Below are 22,992 nucleotides of genomic sequence, written 5' to 3' on the forward strand. Positions count from 1 at the left end.
TTCCCAGGTTCTCTTTCTGCACCCCCCGAGCACTGCCCCGGGCAGGGCGGCGTGCTTAACCCTCCGCACTTCCCCCCCGCTCTGCGGATTAGGAGTCTCCGGGAGCGGGCGCCGACCGTAATGCACTTGTGCCTGCGCTCACCCCCGGGCCGTGCTTTCTTCCCCGAGCAAAGGTTCGCCTTCCCCAGGACGGCAGACTCGCCTTCTTGCTTGTTTTCACAGGGAAAAAGAGACCTCTCCGCCCCCCGACCGGAGCGGAGGGCAGCCCCCCCCCCGCCCCCGGCTGCGCCCCGCCGGGGCTCTCTTTGTTCGGGGCCGAGCTCCGGGGCGGAGCGGGGCGCCCCGCCGGCGGGGGAGAGGCGGGCCCCGGCGAGCGCCCCGGCCCGCCCGGCGGAGGGGCCGGTCCCGCCCGGCGGAGGGGCCGGTGGGCGGGCGGGGGCAGCGCGGCCGCCGCCGCCGCCGCCGGAGGAGCCGCCCCCCGCGCCCAGGTCTGGCCGCTCGGCCCCTCGGCTCGGCGCGGCGCGGCGGGGGCACGCCGTCGGGGCGGGCGGTGGCGGCGGCGGCATGTGGCGGGGGCTGCCGGTGCTGGCCCTGGCCGGGCTGCTGGTGCTGGGGCGGGCGCCGGCGGGGCGGGCGGCGGCCTGCGAGCCGGTGCGCATCCCGCTGTGCAAGCCGCTGCCCTGGAACATGACCAAGATGCCCAACCACCTGCACCACAGCACGCAGGCCAACGCCGTGCTGGCCATGGAGCAGTTCGAGGGGCTGCTGGGCACCAACTGCAGCCCCGACCTCCTCTTCTTCCTCTGCGCCATGTACGCGCCCATCTGCACCATCGACTTCCAGCACGAGCCCATCAAGCCCTGCAAGTCCGTCTGCGAGCGCGCCCGCGCCGGCTGCGAGCCCGTCCTCATCCGCTACCGCCACGCCTGGCCCGAGAGCCTGGCCTGCGACGAGCTGCCGCTCTACGACCGCGGCGTCTGCATCTCCCCCGAGGCCATCGTCACCGCCGAGGGCGCCGGTGAGTGCGCGCCGCCGGGGCCGGGGCCGGGGCCGCCCGCCCGGACAATGGGCGCCGGCGAGCGGGGCGGGGAGCCCTGCCTGCCTCCGCCCGCGCCGCCTTTTCCCTCGGCCTCTCTGCTTCCCCTCCGCTTGTTTCTCCTCTTCCCGGCCCGCCGCGCCGCTGCGGGAGGAGCCCCGCTGCCGGGGAGCCGGGCAGTGGCGGGTGACAGCCCTGCCGTCGCGCCGGCGGACGCTTCCAAGCGCGGGAGCCGCAGCCCTCCTCCCGCACCCCGCTGCGCTGCCGCGGCGGGTGCCGGTTGAGGAGGCAGAGCCACCCCCGACGGCAGAGCCACCCCCGGAGAGGTGCTGGCGCTTGTCCCCGCGCCGCCAGGTCCCGCAGCCCCGCTCTTTGCTCGTCCCCAGCCGCTCGCTCTCCCCGAAGCGGGCTGCCCCCCTCCCACCGAGGCCATCGCCCCACTGGGCGCAGCCAGCGGGTCTGGGGGCAAGAGCCGTGCCCGGAGGAGCCCCGGGCGGGAGCTGGGGGGCTGTGGTCTCCCCAGGCTCCTCCCGTGCCAGCTGAAGGGGAGAAGACAGCCCCGGCCCTGCGGTCAGCATCGAGTGCCCCGTTACTGCACGGGTCCCCCGTCAGGTCTCTGGGGTCACGAGCTTCGGTCAGGAGAGGAGCGCAGCAACGGTGCAGCCTTCCGATACATCCCGCTCCGGCGTCCCCGAGCGAGCCGAAGGCTGCCTCTGGCACTGAAGCGGCTCCGGCACCACTCTGATGGTACCTGACCCCCACGGCCTTTGAGGGGCCGTCGGAGCCCCTCGGCTTTCTCGCCGTGTCCCATTTCACCCGCTGCGCTCGCTGTGGCCCCGCAGGATGGCTGGCACCGGGTGCCCGGCTGCCGTCCGGGGGTACCGGGGAGGCAGGAGCGTCTCTGAGCGGCCGGTCGGGTGAGGGCTGCTGGCCGCTTTGGCCACCACGGTGCTGCAAACCTGCTGTGGCTCAGGGACCCTGCTCTGTCAGGGGTGTGCTCCCGTCACGGCTGCCTTTGGGCTGGAAGAGTTAGCAGGGCTCAGCTCCGGCGTGGCGAGATGAGCGCCGCAGGGATATTAAATTGAAGGAGCTATTGAATAGGAAATTAAAGCAAGCCAGCGGGGGTTATCGTGAGTGAGCGCTGACCTTTACAAAACGACCACAGTTCCTGTCTTACTTGAGGAAAGCGTTCGCTGGTGGTGGAACCAAGCCACGTTTCCCTGCTGCAGAGCTGCAGTGTCGGTGGGTCTGCCAGACCTCTCCCTTGGAGCAGCGGGAGAGCAGAGCCGGGGCAGGGGAGCAGCTAAGAGGGGTGGGAGGCTGAGGCAGGGCAGCACCCACGCGCCCCATGGGCTCGTTTTGCCGCCATCCGGCTCCTTCGGTGCCCGCAACTGCAACACCAGGTTGGGGCATCTCGCTGATGGGCAGCAGATCCAACCTCTTCGTTTCCCCCCAGCAGTGCCCTGTGAACAAAAGGGTTTTTTTTCACGCTATGCTCAGCACAGTATTTGACTGTGCATCTGTCCCGTTAGCAAATGCTTTATGCATCCCACTGCCAGCAATGCCAAGCACTGTAATTCCTGTTTCCCTCTCCTAATGAAATCTCATGCTTGGTTTCCTGACCGTGCTCCCCAGCTCAGCCTTCCCAGGTAAGCTGCTCTCCCCCTCCTCCCCATTTATTTGCAGGCCAGACTAACCCTGCTCCTTCTCTGACCCCATCGACTTACCCTCTCCACCTCTTGAAATCTCAACTCAGCGACCACACCCTGCTATCTCTAGTCGTTGCTAGTATTTCTCTCTAACCCTTCTAATTGCTCCCCTCTTGCCTTTCCATCCTTCCTCCGCCCCGCAGTCATCCCCAGCCCGCGAACCCAACCATCTGTTTCTGCTCCCTCGCTGCTGCTGCTGCTGCTGCTGCTGCTCCCGCTCCCTGGGGGCTGCAGACCTGCTGGGAGGGTCTGGGGAAGCGCGGTCTTGAACACCAAGCGCCTTTCTCCGCAGCGTTGAGGCGCTTTCAAAACCGCCTTAAAAATGGCTCCAAACTGAGCGAGGCTTGGCAGGTCTGCAGCGATTTGAAAGCAATCGCGTTCAAATCTGGAGGGAGGAAGTTTGGCGAAAATCGCCCCCGAGTTACCTATTTCTGAGGACCTCAGCAGTACAATAACCTCTTTGAGGGTTTCCAGGGCCGGATCCATGAAAACTCTCTTTCAGTGAATGAGAACCTGATGACATTCTCATTTCTGGGCTGAAAATTTTGAACTGATGCATTATGCACCAGACTGAAAGAATCCTTCTTGAGGGAATAAAACTGCTCCTTTAGAAAGCAGAGTGAAGGATTCCTGTTCAAGGAAGAGGTAAGGTGAACGCTTCCAAATCCGATTCTCCAAATAAAGGATTGCAGCCAAGTAGAAGACACGAATAACCAACTGCCTAATGGGGAGCGTGCAGAATACTTGCTCTCATTTTATCTCCTAAGCGCTCCCGCCGCTTGTGCTGTCTGTAAACGGCATCTAATAGAGCAGGCAGAAATATAAACCCATTTTTTTCATGGCTTCTGTTGTAGAAGAGGGGTTTTTTTTTATTCTTCAGAAGTGAAAACTTGATATTCGTTCCATTTTTTGCTACCTGCAAAGTAGCAGGATTCTACTGTTTCCTTTCCTCTGGAGGTCTCTGCGTCATTACTGGTGAGGGTTAATGCATTTGTCTAGTCCCTTCGGTAAGGCAGCAGCCTGAAGGATGACATGGTCAGGTGTTTGTCCTTACCAGAGCAGGAACAGGGTTCGGAAAGTCCGATGTCCATTCCTTTTCCTGTACTAGACCGTGCATCCTTCTTACGAGCACACAGTTCAGCTGGGTGCAAGGGCTCTTCTGACCCTCAGGACAGACTTTCTTTGGGTTGGGTTGCCTGCAAGAGGCTGCAGTAGGTTAACATCATGCTGGATCAGTTATTGTCTGCTCTTCAGCAGCCGGGAAGAGCTTGTATAGATGCTCGCAAAAATTCCCTGTCACCGTTAAAGTAATCGGTCTTGATTCTCATTTCAGTGATGCCAAGTTGAAGATCATTTGAGGTTCACTTGACTTTTTTTCTTCGGCTGAAGTTGCAGTAAAAGATGAGAAATTACTCTCCGATCAGTTGTATCCCTCATGCCTAGTAGACTCTGGGTGTCGCAGAATGTGGAGAAACTGTGGTTAGTAAAATCCCAGTAAGAAGTTTACTTTCGGTTATAGAGGTACAGGTTATGAGTCCTCCACAAACATCTTCTAGGACCTCTTTCCACGTGCAGCCCAGGTGGTAAGGAAGATCTAGAAGCTTCCTCTTTGCAGGAATGGGGGAGGTATTTGTGTCATTCTCCTGATGTTCTTCAGGGCTGCTGACACGTTGAAGGGATGAAAGAGCCGCTGCTATGTCTGTGATGGAGAAGGCTGAGAAGACCAGTAGAACTGCCTTGTTTAGGACTCAGCGGAAGAGCTCTGCAGACCCCCTGGGCTTGTGCTGGTCTCCAAAACCTGGGTGTGAGCTGCTGTACCACACCGCTGATGTGGAGGTCTAAGGTTCCTCAAGTTACAGGGACCACCTTCAAACAAGCATTCTGTGCAAGACATACCTTTCTTGATTTGTCATTAGCTTTGGGAAACACCTGGGTTCCTTTACACCCAGGCAGCAGAGGGACGCTCCAGGCATGGTGTGGGTGCTCTGGAGGCAGGTGTGATGCCGAATATTTTGGCTTTTTGTGGAAGACCCGACAAATCACAGTCCAGGATGGAGGTGTTCAAAAAACGTCTAGACATGGCACTTCGGGACATGGTTTAGTGGGCACGGTGGTGTTGGGTTGATGGTTGGACTTGATGATCTTACAGGTCTTTTCCAACCTTAGTGACTCTGTGATTCTATGAAAAAGCTTCTTGACATCCCAGATGTGAGGTTAGTGCGTGCTAACGTCTGAGGTATGGCTTTCATCCTGCATCCTTGTCCTTTGCTTTTTGGGGATGAAAGCGGTTCTGCTCGCATTGATACAAGCTGTCTTACATCTGCCGGAGATCCCATTCACTTGTTCCATATATTTCAGTCTCCGTGTGCATATGCTGACTCTTCCTCACGTCTGTCAGGTTATCTGCTTCCTTCGTTCAAATCTTCTTCAGTCTGTGAAGCAGCAAGAAGTGCAGATAGACAAACACTGTCTTGAATCTAAAATTTCAACAGTGGGACCTGCCTTGAATTTTGCACGTAATAAATGACCAGCCTGACCATGGTCGCTGCGGGTGTTGGCATGCTGACTCAGAAAAGCACTTCAGCGCATGTGCTTGGCTGCTACTGTCTAGCAGACCATTTATGTCTCAACTGACATGTTTATTCCTGTTTTGAAGAGGGAACTGGCAGTAAAAGGAGAGCAGTATGATGGGTACCACGCGTATTGGAGGACAGATCCATCGGTTGGATTTCTGTCTCATCGTATCTCATTTAGGTAGAAAAACAGCTTGAAGGCATGTTGGGTTGTTAAGGAGATGTTGGAGAGAAGGGAAGCGTCATCACAAGGTATCAACCATGTGTAATTAATGTTTGAACCATTTTGGGTTATTATCATAAGATGGCTGAGGAGAACTCTGAGTCTCTTAAAAAAATGCCACCTCTTAAAAGTTAAAGAAAATGAAAGATTACTCAAGGGATGGAGACGTATTTTCTTAAGTTTTATATGAACCCATTATTTCTCCATGTAGGCCAAGTCCTCTGTACCTGCCTGTCTGCCTCGATGAATTGATAGTAATCCAGTATGTGAATCGGCATTGTATGCGTAAAAGAAAAGTGAAAGAGCCGTTTCCCATCCTTGTTTTTCATATGTTATTAAGTTCATTTCCAGAACAGTGGTTTCCAAACTCCAAATCAAATTTGCTCTGACTCAGACTTTGCACAGCTCTACTTAGAGTAGCCGAAATGCACAGCATTGTTAGGAGCGTGTTTCAGGCTGTACCGAGGATGCGCAGTTGTACCCAGGTTGTCATTTTAAAGTTGAGATTTGTTTTAGGTGTTTGCTCAAAAGTCGGAAGCAGACCCATTTCTCAGTTAAAGAACAAAATCCTTACAAGCTTCAAGCCTTAAAGAAGACAGGAAAAGTAATGCGAGTATTTAAACCTTGTAAATGATGATACCATCGATGGTGTTACACTATCACTTTGGTTTGTTTGCCTTTGTAGGCTGAGTCCCCTAGAGTAGCTTTTGCGGTCTAAGCGTCAAGTCAAGACCTAGGCCATTAAATGTCATCAAAACCCAGCTGGATTCCTTACGTGGAAGAATTCATGATGCGGAGCGGCCGTGTTGTCATGTTGCAGGCTGCTCTGCGACTTGGAGTTCAAGTGATCTGTACCAAATTTTAACGGGGATCAATCTTCCTATTCCTTTGCTTTGCTGTGCATGTTTCTGCAATCAGATTAGCAAAGATCCTCTCTGTATTAAGACCTGAAGTAGATTACAAAGTCTGAATTCATGCATATTTGGAGGTTTCTTAATCAGTGGGGCTCACAGATGTCTCCGTCTGAAGAAGGTGCCCAAGCAGCAACCACTCGCTGTGGTTTTATTCTTTGGAGCAGGGTGCCTGGCATGGCTTCAGTAATAGCTGGGCCATATTCTTTAATTGCAGTGACAATCAGGATCGTGTTACTTTTGTCTCTTTCTCTGCTTTTTTTTTTTTTTTTTTTTTAATTTCAACTGTGATAACAAGTGGGGTGTTTGCTCAAAACTAAGTTTTACCAACTTGTTTCCTTTTCCCAAACCTCTCACCCGAATCTGTGATCCAGGCACTGTTATTTTGTACACTGGCTATGCAAGTGGCTTTTATTCTGCTCTCCTTGTTAGTGGTGCGGGTTTTTTATGTGGCATCCCTCTGAAAAGCGATTAATTAAAATGGCTTATTGGAAAAATCGGTTCGGATTTTTTCCCTTGCTCTTAAACAAAATTTACTAGGAAGCCTTTGGATTGGAGCTCTGGATAATATTTCCTCTTTGGCAATCCTGCTAATCATTGCTGACAGATATTTCTTTCAAAAAGACTGTTTTGCGTAGACAAAACTTGGCAGAGAGGTCGCCTCAGAAGAGAAGTGGAACAATAGGAAGTAGGTTGTTCATTTTTAAAAACAGCTTTTTTTTTTTTCTTTCTTTCTGTCTGCATTACGGCTGGAGGTCTCGAAGCAGTGTGCATCTCCTGATGGCGAGAGGTCTCTGCCCGTTAGACTGCTGGGGTCAGGGGATGGGATTTCGTGGTTGCTCACGCCAACCTAAGATCTTGCGAGAGGCTGGTGAGCCGGGCTGGCCCAGACCCTTTTTCCCATCGCTTCCCCGGTAGATGAGAAGGGACCAGGCGGTGTGAGCTTGACCAGGGGAAGGATCAGGGAGATGTGAAACCGTTCCCAAGATGTACAGTGGTGGAGGTCTCCAGTGCCCTCTTCAAGCCCTCGCTACTCTCCATCAGTAGAAACTGCTCATCGCTAAATAAGCATGAGTGCACCGGGAAAGATAAGCATCGAGGCAAGGTCAATACTTGCCTGGCCCAAACCCTTGCAAGTAGGGAAATGAACCACAAAGTGACCTATCGGTACCTGTTTACTCCTCCTTTGCTCATTGACGGACACCGTGCTCTGACCACAATTGCAGAGCCCAACGCGCTGCGCACCGCAGCCTTCCCGCAGGCGCAGAAATGGGAGCCGTTTCCATTAATAGCTGCTCTGCACACAACGCCTGAATTACTCTTGTTGCGCAGCCAGCTGCTTCGTCAGACAGCCGCAACCACTGGTTTTGGGGTAGGACAAGTGACCTGGCGAATGAATGCAGAATTAGGAAATGGGTTGAGGTTGTGGTGTGTTGTAATTTGGTAAAAATAAAAAAAGTTGTGTACTTAGGAGTGGAAGGGAACATCTGGTGCAAAGCAGTTTAGTTCCATGTTTGTCTGCAGGACCAGGTTTATATTGGGCATATTGAGTGCTTACCGGCCCCCCTTGCATCGGTATGAGTTTGAAGGACGGTTCCTCAGCCCATACACGTGAGCATCGTACCCCTGAGTGGGGTCAGGGAAGGCTGCGAACCCCTTACCGGGCTCTGGTTTATGTTCAGTTGTAATTCCAGAGTGAATTGGACTTGGTTTGCTCAAACACCGTGAAGTCATGACTGCTTGGATCAGCCCTTGGTTTAGGAAGGCAGAGTGCACTTCAGGGCTTCTTCTGCTGATGAAGATTTTTTCTGCCCCCAGTAACAGTTTTGTTGGCATAGGGAATGTGCTTTGGAGGTGTGAATGAACCATCCTTTTGTTCATAACTGAAGTACCTATTTTGGTAGGAATTGTAGCTTGCTGGGCCACATGAAGCACGAGAAGGAGTTGCCTTGGCCATGTGCAAAGCCAGCCAGCCTTGAAGGCAAGCTGAGAAGTTGGCCAAGTCAACTGAACGAGAGGGGCAGTGAATCTGGAGAGCTTTCTCTGCAGCGGTCTTGAATGCCCAGAGGGTGATGAAACACCTCTGGCCAGTCTTAGGCACGCGGAGAAGTAGAGCCATCACTCCATGGTTGGTGGCTGGGAGGTTTTGCAGACTTCTGTCTGCAGTGGGAGCAGATGGAGGATTATCAGACCGGGGGCCCGAGCGCTCTCTGTGCTGTTACCACATCAGAAGGAGTTGCAGGTTTAAAGCAAGCACTGGCTAAATGAGCAAGACAACAGAGGGTTGGCCCAGGAGAGGAAGAATGAGAAGAAATGTGGTCATCCTCTTAACCATTTGCAAGAGGAAGACCATTTTAATTCGTCTTTCATCCTGTCCTGGAATACATGAAAGCACTTGATACAATGTAAAATATATTTTAAATGAATTTGAATTTGATGAAGACCTCTTTTTTTACCATATACTATTGGTAGAGGTCACGATCTCTAATTACCACCTGATAACAACTGCTTTTTTAAAATCTGAGAATAACTCAGGTGAATAATCAAAGTAAAACACATAAATAAGAATCAGCGTGTGTAATCTGACTTGTTGCAAGGCAGCATGGAGAAGCCTTACGGCTGCCATGGAAGTGCGTGATAACTGAAGACCAACCAAAACTGAAGAAAAAACCCATGAAAATGTTGGGTTTGTTCTATAAAGTAAGATACTGCGGTAGTTTGAAACTTCCTTTGGAAGAAAAGGGGGGTGATTTTTACTAGCAATATTGGATGTAACAGGGCATCTATTCAATCCTTCTATGCTGTTTTCTACACCCTTTGTTCTTTACATTGGTAGGAATCGTTACTCCTGAAGTCTCCAGTTTGTGAAGTTAATTATTACATTAGTAAGGGAGTTAGTTGTTTTACAGATTTACCCTTTCCCTGACTATCATTTAGCCATATCTCCCTTTATGTAAAGGAAGTTTCATGTTGCTCTGAGAAGTATAAATATGCATTACGGTGGCGATTATTTTTTTTTAAAAAGGAGGATGGCCAAATTGGAAGATGAACTAAGTAGTACTAGATCTCTTGTAAACAGGTATTTTAAATACATATTTACAGAACTTGTGATTAAGTAATGGCCCCAGTGCTTAGAATTTAGTCCACACATCTAAACCCTTCACCTGTACTGAGTATTATCAGTGTCCTGGGCTGTCTTACAGCCAAATCCTTACAGCTCAAGCTGCAAGAGAGGAGCTTTTGTTACATGGTCATGTATTCATTAGTCCTATGTTGTAAAAACAGTGGTCTTGCATCCATGATAACGTAAGGATATAAGAAAGGTGATGTTGTATGATACCAGCTTCCAGAGTTGAAAAAGCTGCATAAACATTTGGGCATGCAAACGAAAAGAAGGCCTTTTTCTTTGAAAACTCATTTGTTTTTCCATTTTATGTGTCATTCTAATAAAGTGTACTGCCTCTTCCCAAATCTTGTTTCTCTTGCATTTATTTTTTCCTTAACTTGTACAACATTATATGCATTAACATACTTGTTTTTCATGATTAAGTATATGTATAAATCCATTAAATTGTGTGATTTAATAAACAATAGGTTTGAAATTGCACATTTTACTAATGTGGGACACATTCCGCTTACGCATGTGTCTAAAAGCGGTTCTTCGGGCATAGTGCCTTTTTTTCCTTCTGTTCCTTATCTGTCCTTCAAAATAATCAGTATGTTTTTAAACTGAGGGGAAGGGCAAGGTCTGAAACATTTGTTTTGGCATTTGCTTCAACGATATGATTGTGGTTTATTGGTTTGATTTCCTCAGTAACCAAAAAACCAAACCAAAAGTAATTTCTCCTTCATCATCTAATTAAATGCAAACAGTACATGTACTTTTTGTAGATGCTCGTAAGTTCATGCCATAAATTTCCATCCTCGTCCTAAACCTGCCAGTCTGTGCACTGGTAGAAATGGGATATTTAACTTGCTACAGCATTTAACTGGATGTGCCGGATTTGGGTGAAGTTCAGATAAGAAATCGTGTCAACTTGAACAGGCTGTCAACTTGAACAATCGTGTCAACTTGAACAATCTGTTAGTTAAGTTAGTAAGTTTTAATATACTAAATATTAGAGAAAGAGAAAACATTGTAATGTTGGGTGTATTGAAATAATCCAATATTAAAAGTACTAACATTTCTTTACATATTTTACGAATCCGTGCCAGATTTCCCTATGGATTCTAATAATGGCAACTGTAGAGGCGCCGGCATCGGTGAGTACACTTTTATAAAACTGTATAATAAGCTATAGTCTTTCAAATCCTTTTAATAGTTGATTAAGTAAGAGGGGTACTAAGTGATGTTTAAATACTCTGTCTTGTCTCCGAATTCTGTAGATTGTGCTTTTGTATCCCCTGGGCAGGTGGGTCAGCCTGTGGACCTCTCAGCAGGCAACTCAATTAACTCTTTAGCGCATCTTTTGGCACTTGTCTCTTCTGCTTTTGTCAGGGTAAAATTTCCATCAAATCAAAAGAGCTGTGCTGATTTCATTAAAAGTTTTGTCTTGAACTGTGAGAATTACCATTGAATGGATTTTCACTGGGGAAAACCCGGTGAAGATAAGGGTTCATTCTGACTTCACAGCCTGCAAATTGAATTCCGACCTCTTTGTAGATAATGGCAAAACTCCCGCTAACCTGGGGCGATCGAGGCTGAGACCTTCTGAGACTGCTTTTTTTCCAGCAGGTCCCCTGTCGCTTTTATTTTTGGTTTGGTTTGGTTTTGCTGGAACTGAGTAAGACCCCTTGAGTGTTACCACTAGCCATAGGCAGTGCAAAGAAGCCAAGCCCAGACTGGTGGCTAATATGTTACAGAAATGTGAACTTGTTGCTCAAGCAAGCCAATGACTCTAGGTTTCCTTCAATTTTATTACCATTCCTTCAGAAGTTTTCCTCTTAGGCCTTTGTCAAAAGATGACACTTGGAAACCTGGTGTTGGCCATCGTGTCTTTCCAGAGGTGTTGACCAGCTACAGCACGTGCTGATGCTCAGTTTATTATATAAATGCCTAAGTGTGGTTGTGGAGCATAAAATTAGATACCAAGTTTTGATAATTTCAGCATTAATCTCTGTGACTGAATCGTAAAAAGGCACTGGTAAGGCCCAGCTTATAATGCAGTTTTAAAATGTGATCAGTAGGTCCCAATGTGAAAATAGCTATGTAGGTGCAAAATGTGGTTTAAATCGCAGTGGCTTTTCCTTCGGAAAGCCAGCTACAATTGGAAAAACCTGATAAAAGTAAGCCCCTTAACAAGCTTCACTTTAAATTGCCTTGAGCGCATCTGAAAGACTTTCTAAAGATTTTTATTGGTAATATTGGTACCTTTTCAGTTTTAAGCCATTTTCAACTGCATGGCATTGAGAAAGCATGGATTTCGTGCTCTACAGTGACTGTAGAAAGAACATACAAGCTATACTTTGAGTATGAAAGTAAAGCTGGATACCTTCAACATTACCTTATATCAAAAAATATTAAACATATCCTCAGCACTGCCTGTCCTCAGGGATACAGACTGCATGTAATACCAGTAAGCGCCCCTGCAGCGGAAGAGAAAAGAGTAAGATTCAGTTATACTGTTGCTGTCATGATGCTTTTCAACTAGCAAAAGCAAAATGAGGCCTAAAAAAATCCCATCCGAAAAACAGGGTGAAGCTGCGCAGAAGAAGAGCTGATGAAAAGGAAGGATAATATTTTTATCACTGCTTTTTGCTGTAGAAACACAATTTCTGGTTCAATGCACTGCACCTGTTTCAGCTGACAAACACAGTTTAGCCACCTAAAAGGCTGTGTTTCTTAATCGCTTGATTGATACGTTCAGTAAAGTGAATTTGAAATTTTGCCTTTGTAAATAGTTGGGGTTTGGGTTTTTTTTTTTTGGTAAGTAACAACCTGATGTGATTTAAAAAATCCTGGACTGAGCTCTATGTTTTCTGGATCCTATTGCGTGTGCTGCCGCGTACATTTGCGGTGAGCAGTGCTGGCGTGTTACCCCTCTTCGAGGCACCTTTTATCCCTGGCAGTGCCCGCTGGCAAAGCCTGCCCTCTGAGTCTGCAAGGGAGGGTTTTTTTGGGGGGGAGAGCTTTTTTGCCTCTCTTGGCAGTAAACTACATTGTTGTCTGCTTCGTCAGATGTTTTTCCAGTCACTTTGAAGTTTTTCCAGAGTCTTTTTTGTCTTTAATTTATCAGGGAAGCACTTACCAGGTTTGAGTGCCTGTCCCGATGGGCACTACAGCCAGGTTTTAGATTGTGCATGCATGTGTATTTAAGATGGCACATGACTTGGTAGCGATCCGTGCAGAAAACCCTCTCCCCGTGTAGTCCGTTCATTTTGGCATTAACAGAGAGAAGTGTTCAAAGGTCTAGATGTTGAGCTTCTGTTAGTTGTAGACTAACTAAATACATATGTATACTGACTTGTATTAAAAAGAATATTTAATGGCAAAGATAGCTGAGATCTCAGTCAGAACTGGTGCGAGCCTCTGCTGCCTGTCTCGGTGCTTGGGCTATAACGTTGTTGTGGTCCCAGAGCTCTTCTGGCAATCCTGGAGAGCTTCAGAGGAGGCTATCATCCAAGGTGGGACTTCCCCTCAGCATCAAGAGATGCAGTGCGTTTTTATAGCCATCTTTTCTGGGTGTTCCCGCTCCCTGGGGAAAGCTCAGCTTTGCAAGAAACACGCATCAATCAGATCGGGTTCTCCAACACTAACGTTGTGCTTCCTTTGAAAGTCACCGTGACAGGAATTGGGAGAGAGGAGTTGGTTCTAGCTCTAGGACTGACTTTATAGCTGACCTTGGCAAGTGACTCTGTGTTAGCTTCTGTATCTCTAGAGAATAATTAGAAATAATGCAGCGTTTTGTAAAGTTACTTAAAACATAAATTTGAAAAGCAGTAGGGCGACTAGGAGATATCCGTCATGAAGAACATGGGCAGGTCTATAATTTGTTTCTAGAACAAGACTAATAAAATATATTCCTCAAATTAATAAAATAAAATAATCCAATACCACCTTAAAATTGAGGGAAATGTGAGGCTATGTATTCTTGTCTTGTAATTTAGACTATTTTATTCTACTCGTGCCACAGAGCAAAGTACTGTAGAGCAGGAGAACGTTAAAGCGTACGACTTGTTGGACATGAACGCTGAGATGGCTGCGCGAGTGCGGGTCATAGGAGCACATCTTTTATGGCCTGATTCGAGGCAGCTTATAAAATGGGCCGTAATTTGGCCTAAAGTATGTATGAGCTCCCACAGGCAGAAGGGAAGCCAAAAATCACTTCCCTTCTCTGCCTTTATTATTTTAACACAGTCTCATACAAAAGCTGAAGTCTGTAGGACTCTATATATAGATTCCTGAGGATGTGTTTGAAATTCAAGGAAACAATATCCTCTTTTGAAATGTTCTCCTCTCTCCTGTATTTTTTTTTGTGTTTTCAACTACAAAAATTCTTTCAATACAAAATAAATAACATTTTGAGAAGTCCATAACCATGTGATTCCATCTTTTTTTTTTAATATGCAGAAATCTTACACAGCAAATAAAAGTTCTTTTTCAGACTCTTCATGTTGGGTTTAACTAAATCACTAGCTTATATGCATTGGCATTGTAGAATGATGGTGCGTAGAAATAGGCTGCATTAAGTCTACTTCCACTTCAATGCTAAGTCAAATGTCAAAATAGATGACCATGTGTACGTAATACTGGGACCTGCTGTTTGAAACGACTCCACCAAACTCCACTTAGACACTAGCTTGAAATAAGTAAATATTTGTATTAGAACAACCAGCCATGAAATACTGGTGGTGTTAATGAACGTGTGGGTCCGGAGCTTCAGCATGAGCACTCCCCGGGCACTAATGAAAATGTTTTCACCTCCGTTATTGTTCCCAGCTGTCTGGAAGCTGCACCACTGGAAATGCTGCTCTGACAGTGCTCATCTGTATTGTCTTTTGAAGGCCATCCTTACCGCCATAAGGGCTAATAATTTCCCTATTTTAATTAAACCTGAGGTTCTGGGTCATAATAAAATTGTGTAAAATTTACAAAAACATTGAGGAAGAGTCCAGAGCAGGATCAAAGGTAACACTAAACACTTGCAGTAGTCAAGTGAAGCCCTTCAGCCTCTTAAGCTCAGTCTCTTTTAAACCTCCTGCCAGACACCGCTGAAGAAACATGGTTGAACTTTTAATTTTGTCGGGACCGTCCCAGAAGCGTTGGGAGCAGGGAGCTACATGCCACTTGGTCCCACCACCCTCCGACATGCTTCATCTGTTGACCGTAGCTCTTAGACGTCTGCAGGTGTAAAGGGGCTATGCCATTGTAAGAAATCTTACGGTGCGGTTCCAGAGATGGACTGTACGTTGAGAATTAGCCACAAAAATCATATTCCTTATGGAGATTGCCTGCTAGCCAGAATATCCCAGTTTGCTAAACTGAGCTGAGACATGTAGTCTGAAATGAAACATTACATCATGCCCTGTCATAGTATTTTCTTTCTGTGTCTGTATTACGGTCTGTATGATAAAGGTGCAGAAAGGATGGCGTTCAATCAGTGTAGGACAAAAGAGAGAATGGCATTGTGAGGATACTGGAATTGCAGCACCTGCGAGCACAGAAGAAACCAAGCTTGAACATTGAATTGGCTTAAAATGCAAGATCTTGTCACTTCAGACTCCAAGTCCTTGTAACTTTGTTGTTGTGGGGTTAGTTGGTTGTAGTATTTTTGTTTTGTTTTGTTTTTTTAGATTTCAGCATGTCAAGTTTTCTCCTAGAAACCTTTGACACCTCGTGTACAGTTCCACAACATCTTCCAGCAGAGCAGACCAGGAATGGTATACCCTGTGGGTTTTAGTACTTCACTTGTCTGTAATAAACAAGTGAATTCAGTGGAATTTTTGCTAGGCGTGACCGTGGGGTTTTGGGATGATTGTCACTGAACCATGTGCTCTTTTCTTGCTAAACAAAAGTTTTTGTCTTCCAGAGCGCTGCAAATGCAAGCCTATAAAAGCTACCCAGAAGACCTATCTCCGCAACAATTACAACTACGGTAAGAACAGCTGCATGGCCAGCTCCCAACGTTTTTAAGGCTACAGTAAGGGGAAATTTTTCATTAAAAAAACCTATGGTCCCAATTACTGATGGTTAATCCAGTGGTACTTACTACAGAAGGAAGATGTGGCCGGAAGCATTTCCAAATTAGAAGGATGGAGGGGTTTAGCTTACTATGTTAGTAAAAGAGTGTCTTTGTTGACATTGAGTGTTATTTCGGTGTCAGCGCAGGCATCTGGGGTTCGTGCACTTCTTTAGTTTGAAAAGCGATGTGGCAAAAAATGATGTTGTGGGCTGCTGTGCCTGAACTGCCTCTTCGATTTCCAGCTCCGATGTGCTCTCCTTTTGCAGGAAAGGATGTTTTTTCTAGCTTTCATGCTTACAAACTCACCCTGGGTTCTAACGGGCATACGAGGTTCTTTCCTTCTCATGTGTGGAGCCAGCAATGAGCGTCTTGCCGGCTGTGTTACGCTGTCAGTTACACGTGTAAGAGTGCCTGGTGTCCATACTGTGTCTTCTCTTGTCCACATTGTCCTGGGCTTCAGGCATATCAACAGGTCCAGGCTGCTACTTTTCTTCATACTGTTTGTTTTAAGCAAATTAAGCTGATGAAGCCAGTGAACACATATCCCAGGAGTTGAACAATTGGGCCCATCCTTTTTGCCATTAATCATGTGAACAGCCTGAGACTCGCGGAACTCAAAGACTTCATTTAAATGGTAGTGATTGCATAATAGTTATTAAGGTTATGCATTTATACAACTATTGTCAGATAAGCGTCTTGTAAAAATAAATCCTATTAAAAGTTAAAAAATTATAATTGCATTCAGTCAAACATCATTATTTTTTAGGTGACTAGTCAGTTTTATGTTGTTTTGGTGGATTTGTTTAGGAAATCTTTACAGAGTGACTATTCTCTGGTGGGTACCACGCCTGCACACGGCAGAGAGTCGCTGAGCGTGCTGCTGCCCATCTTTTCAAGCCTTTGAAATTAAAGAGGTTCCAAAACGCATTTGAAAGAACTCCAAACTAAAGCAAGGTTTGGTTTTGTTTTGAAATCTTAAAGAGGTTTTGAGGAAGTGGATCACTTGGGGTAAATGGTGCATGTTAAATGCATAACAGCTATTAATTGTAGGCAGCTGTATTTAATGTGGCTGCAAAACATGCTGGCTAATTGTCTTTATGGGCAATGCACGTGAAGAGAGGAGATGTGCAAGTCCATGGTTTACTTTCTTCTGTATTACCTTTTTCACATAGGTTATAAGAAATTGGGAATCTGCTATCTGTAATGGAAAGAGACTCTTGTTTTCAAGCTGTGAAAGATGTGGTATTCTCTAGAGCATGACCTCTGGATTGGCTTTGCATTTGCATGTGGTATCAGTTCAGTAGTCACCATGAGAGAAACAAAAAGCGTTGCCTTTGAAAGGCAACTTTCCCTCCTGTGTAACTTGAGGCAAAAAGAAAGGGTGAGGGAGGAAACAATTAGACAGGTCATCAGGTCGAGATCAGGAGCGTTTGGAGTTCATAAAGAGCAGAGCAGATCGGTGCTGGGTCACTGGAGAGAGAATTAAAAAAGTAAGGTCCTGTCATGCAGCCCAGGTAGTGATACGAGAAGTTTTAATGCACGTTCGCGTTTCATGAAAGGCTGAGAGCGACAAATCAAGTTCGGTCATCTGTACTGCAGGTAGTCAAAGAGGGAGCAGTTACAGCTCGAGGGAGAGGGAGAGCATACAAGGAATGAATTAAATATATGAAGTGGAAAGGGTGAAGAAGAGGGGATGCTAAAAATAAAGCCTGACTTATATAGGACGCAAATCCAACTGGTCCCTAATTCCTGCTTGTGACCATACTATTATGAGATACACTGAGCTACCTGGACCCTCTTGGTGGAGGATGAAGTAATGAAGTGAAGCGATGGGGGAGGGACGTTGCTGGAGTTCAGCTAAGCTTTTGATAATGGCCCATGCAAAAGACTAATCCCAGAGGTCACCAAGAACGGCTCGGGGGTGACCTGCATTATCTGCTGCTGCTAACTACACTCTTTGTGACTTTTTCCCAGTCATTCGGGCTAAAGTGAAGGAGGTGAAGACTAAATGTCACGACGTCACTGCAGTAGTGGAAGTAAAGGAGATCCTAAAGTCTTCCCTGGTGAACATCCCAAAGGACACTGTAAACCTTCACGCGAACTCCGGCTGCCTGTGCCCACCGCTTAGTGCCAATGAAGAGTACATCATTATGGGCTACGAAGATGAGGAGCGCTCCAGGTAACTCTTTCTGCATTACCCTTGGAGCATATTTGTTGTTGTTTGTTCCCCTGCCCATAAAGCTGAACTTCAGAGCCACCAGCTAAGGAGAACCTGGCGTGACTCTCTGTACAGCTCCTTAATGGCTTTCAGGGGCCAGGCGCAGAGATCTTAGTCTTGCATGCATTGGGTTGTGTAGCTTGTGCATGCCTGGTGATGGAGTAACTGGTTGTCTTCGTTGTGTAGGTTACTCTTGGTGGAAGGCTCCATAGCCGAGAAATGGAAGGATCGTCTCGGTAAAAAAGTAAAGGTAAGAAAATCTCACCAAAAGTTGAGTGTTGCAGATACCACGAAACAGCTACCTAATCTTTTCAAAATTAGGGAAGAAAATACATGTGCTGACCCCAGTTAATTAATATCAAGTATCAGAAATTAACTTGGTGTGTTATCTGCTATATTACTTAGAAATGCATGCAGAATAAACTAAAGGGATACATTGAACTACCCCAAAGTACCCCAGTGCAGCAGCAATCAAAACCGCCATCTCAAAAAAGCAAGCAAGTAGGAGTGTTTTAACTCCGTACGCAAACTGTGCATTCTGCAACACACGCCTGTTTACTTGGGATTGTGATACTACTTTAAAAAAAAAAAAAAGAGGGCTTTACAAATGTTTTCCAGGCTAAGTCAGAATTATACTTTTCAGATTTAATATTCTTTAAATACAGTTCTTTTACCAGATTGTGTGGATTAGCGACTACTTTAAATTTACCTTCCTGGCTTAGATGAGGGAGGTACATGATAAGGAAGTCATGGCATAGCGAACTGGAAGCAACAAGCTCAAATGCAAGCAATATAGGAAAATATATTCTAATGTTTTCTGATTTAAATGTATTCTAATGCCTTCCAAGTTCTGGAAGGATTGCCTATTTATGTTTTGATGCACCGCAAACTATCAGTGATTTTGATGTTGTTAGGAGTGTCATTTTACACAGAATACTCTTATTTCAACACAATTTCTCAACCGTTGGTTTGACGTGCTGGTTGTGCCTGTGCAAACCAGTCTCCTCTTCCATTCAACGCTTTCTTCAACAGCGTTAATGGTGACTGGCAGGAAAACACTGTTCCCATTACAAATGCAAGTTTTTCTGTGCACATTTGTCACATCCACAGAGATTACATGAGCGAAAAGATATGGAGATCTTATTCCAAGTTGTTGTTTGATTTGGCAGAACCTTACGAAATCTAGTGCCGCAGAGCAAACACCGCGTTAGCGCCGTGGGCTGACTTCTGCTTAGTTCCAATTCTGGGGTGGCAGTGTCATTTGTGGGGGTTTTTTGGGGAACTGACTTATTTTCTCACTTATTTCCTTGTGGCCTGCGACCCACTGCCTCTGCCCTCGCGCCCAGCCTGGGGCTGCTGAGGACTACGCCACGTCCCCACCCGCTTCTCATCGCAATCTCCTTTTCCAAAAGCATCATGAGTTGTACCGACTGTATTTATTACATCCTTTTCTACTGGGGTTGCTATTACCTGGAAAAGTAAAAATAGATAAATAATGATAATTTAAAAAAAAATTAAAAAAAAAAATCACTTGACTGTTTTTTCATCCTGCTCCCCATGAGATTGCACAGATAGCTTCATTTACATTTTAGTATTTAGAAGGTGAGATGCTTTTCTGCTGAAGCCATTATGCCTTGTATCAGCCCCTTCATTCACAGAGGCTACGAGAAAGCCAGGAAATGTTTTTTCTGTTTGAAGTGACTTTTACTGATAACCTCACATTCCACCATTTGAGCCCAGCGTAGGGTAACATGGTGGAAACAGCAACGGCTTTTATTTTTTTGCTGCTGTTCATAAACACATGCAGTTGTTTTACATATGACTTACATCTTCTTCTGTAATCTCTTTTGTAATTTCTTTGCCTTTCGATACACAGCGCTGGGATCAGAAACTCCGCCACCTGGGGAAAGGGAAGGGAGAGCCCGGACACAGCGACTCGGCTCCGAAGCCCGGCAAACCCAGCAGTGCCCGACAAGCACGTAGTTAGAGTGGGACGCCGTACGTTGACATGCAGTGGACTATCTACCAAGACTTCATTGTTGGAGCAGCAAAGGAGAAATTGCACTATTGCACGTTATATTCTATTGTTTACTACAAAATAATGTTTTAGCTTATATTAGTTTTTATTCTCCCTCTTGTTTTCTGCCCTTTTTTTTTTTCGGATGTGTGCAAGCTCTGGAAATACATATTTTTTTTTCCTCTTACTAAGAACTGTAGAAAACTGCCCTTATGAGATGGGGAAAGATAATGACATGCTGAATTTACCGTTTTATCTCCTGAATCTTCTTAGGGAGAAAATTCTGATGCAAGCAGGAATGAGATCTGGCAAAGACCATCGCTTAAAGTCGTGACTCACACTGGTTTCCCCCTTTCACTCTTGGTCACTGTTGGCTGAAACTTATTTTGTTGGGAGGAGGTTGTTACCTGTTTTTAAGTGCATAATTTTTTATTCTGAAATATATAAAGAAATCATGTTAAGAGAACTGTTTTAATCAGTACCCCTTTGTTAAGTTTTCTTACTCGTAAATAAACCACTTGTGTAAGCCAAAGTCTAACTTAAAATGTTTCCTGCGACAAACACGGTGTGCTTGTACACAGGGGACCTGGGTTTTCCAGTGCTCTGGACCTTGCAGGAAAGGTTGTGCAGTTCTGTTACCACAGGTCGTAATTTATAATATACTTCTTCTCTTATAACGGCAGTTTTTTTCCCTTTTCCTTTCTTTTCTCTGCTGAGTTGTAGGAGTAGACTGTCTTACCAGGCCTGCTTCTCTCAGTACAGGTCTGCACTTTATCCTTTTGATTTTTGTGGTGTTACTCTTAAATCTGTGCCTGCATAAACAAGTGTTCAATGCTCAGCAAAATATGTCCAATAAAAGAATTGTAGTTGTTAACACACACCTCATCTGACTTTTGAACCAACGTCATATTTTTTATATTATTGTTGAAAATATAAAAAGGAAAAAAACTTCATTTTTGTGCTCTTCTAGAGTTTTTTGCAGGTAGTGCCAATGTATTTGAAATTATCTTCTGTTTTCCTATTCTCCCATGCTCAAAAGAAATTACAATGGGGTAAATAAACTAACAGTCCTCTTTGCTGTAGTCTACGGAGGAGAACCCACTCTACTTAAGATGTTGTGTTCTCAACTGTCAGTATTGTTGTAAATGCCTTAGGGCTGCCTTTCATTAAGAAAACGGTGTTGAATTTTTAGGTGGTTTGAAAATACGATGATAATAAGTAAGCACAGAAATATTTGGGAATATTTATAATAATGCTATTTTGAGATTTCAGTTAATAACCAGAGGTCTCAGGACAAGTTTTTCAAGCAAGTGGAAACAGAACTGTTTCCTGCAAGACTCAGATTTTTTTTTTTTTTAATTACAAATAAAGGCGTAATTTAAAGGAAAGATTGGCTCTGAAGGCTAGCAGTGGAATATTAATCCTCCAGCTAATTCCGTGTTTGCTCAGGGTACTGCATGGGCTGGCTTAGAAGCTGCGGAAGAACTTTCAAAGAGGAAGCTGAATTAGAAGAGTAAGAATTATTTAAACAACAGCAACAAGGCTACTCCCATTGAAAACTTTGCTGTGGTGTAGTTTGGACATTGTAGTTTGGTGCTTCTCTTCTCTTCTGCTCCGTTGCCTGGTTCCTGTGTTTTCCAGCCACGTTACCAGCAAGGAGGTCTCTGCCTGTGGTGGTCGCAGTAGGTACAGCAAGGTGGCCAACATCACTGATGCAGCAAGTCCTATGAAGCCCATTGTCAATCATATGTAATTATTGGGCTTTGGACTTGTCATTTTTTTTTAAGAAATCAGCGAATAGCAGGCAGTTAACGTGAGAAAGAAAATCTGTTGCACAAAAAGCCAAGAAAACCAAACTTCTGAGTGATCTTGTTCACTACTGTCCTCCCGTCCCCATTCTCAGAGCTTTCTGAAGAAAGCAAAGAAGTTTGTTTTACGTCTTGCTTAGTTAGGTCTCCGTTCGAGACTCACCTAACCTCTCATGTAATTTAGAATTAGAGTCTATGGCGTGAAAATGGGGGTTTTTTTGTCTTCCCCAAGTTGTGTTGAGCTTTGCCTTGTGCTTCCCCCTTGCTATCGCCCCAGTCCTGCACTCAAAGCAGGTCGGAGTCTGCTAACAGGTAGTGTTTTCCTCAGTTAAATTGTTTGTAATGGTCCTCCTTCCAATCCAGATACTCTTCCTTCATCTTTTAATCCCCCTAGCTAGGGCCAAAGGAAAAATAATGTTCTCTGGGGACGAAGAAAAGGAAAGAAGTAGATCTACTTCATTAATTGATGAGAACCGGTTTCTGAACCACCTTCAAGTCCTTAATGTTTTATTTGCGAGGCTGAAACTCTTGCCCATTCTTCATGTGATCAACAAGCTGATGACCAGAAAGTGAGGCCGCTGGTTTTGGTGTCATTAACCGCTGCCGTTCTGCGTTTCCAGCGAGGAGAGGAGGGCGCGGTGGCTTCCTCTGAAGGCGAGCAGGGGTGCTAGCGGCGGGTTTGCTCTCCTCTGCACCGCGCCAGCCAGGAGGTTTGGTTATCCGTCTCGCTTCCTTCAGATGAGGGAGCAGTTGGAGAAGTAAGGGGGAGCTTGTTGAGATGTGTTTGCCTCTGTGAGAGCAAGGTCTTGGCAGCTATCACCCGGGAGCCCCCTCAGATGGCTGAGCAGTACCGCTCGTGGGTGAGGAGCATCTTGCTCTGGCCGGGGCTGTTAAATGGAGGGGTTTCCCTTACAGCAAGCGCTGGCGTGGCTGGGAATCCCCGTGAGCCGATATGCATTGAGCTGTTCCCTTTAGCTCTCTGGGTCTGAGTTTGATATTGAGAGCATCCGTACTGGAGGAGTACAGTCTGGAGGCAAACATGCTTCTGCTCGCTGCAGCGGTAGCAGCATCCGACCTGGCTGCCACCGGCGACGAGAGGCAGCTGTTCCTTTTGTGCCCTGCGCTGTAAGTGAGCCTGCGGTTTGTGTCGGGCTCCGTTCGCAGCACACGGCATGGCTCTGTCGCTTGCTTCAGGAAAAAAAGACCTTGGGTGGCTGTAGAGCACTGGCTGCCCCAAAGCTGCAGGTATGGGCTTTGGTGGTGCATCCCTTTCAAATGGCCGTCCACGTGCTGGAGGGAATGCTGGTTTCCCTCT

The 22,992-nt window shown here is 46.3% G+C and overlaps 1 protein-coding gene across 1 annotated transcript; it reads left to right on the plus strand.

The window, feature by feature from the left end:
* The first annotated feature begins 564 nt into the window (after positions 1-564).
* FRZB (frizzled related protein) lies at positions 565-20,749 on the plus strand. Its single transcript, XM_059820485.1, has 6 exons — positions 565-1,018; positions 10,668-10,715; positions 15,482-15,547; positions 17,609-17,813; positions 18,039-18,102; positions 19,729-20,749. Exons 1-6 carry the CDS (start codon positions 565-567, stop codon positions 19,837-19,839), a joined length of 948 nt encoding a protein of 315 aa, XP_059676468.1. The 3' UTR covers positions 19,840-20,749.
* The last annotated feature ends 2,243 nt before the right edge of the window (positions 20,750-22,992 follow it).

The sequence above is a fragment of the Gavia stellata genome, chromosome 8, assembly GCF_030936135.1.
Source record: "Gavia stellata isolate bGavSte3 chromosome 8, bGavSte3.hap2, whole genome shotgun sequence".
Lineage (NCBI taxonomy): Eukaryota > Metazoa > Chordata > Aves > Gaviiformes > Gaviidae > Gavia > Gavia stellata.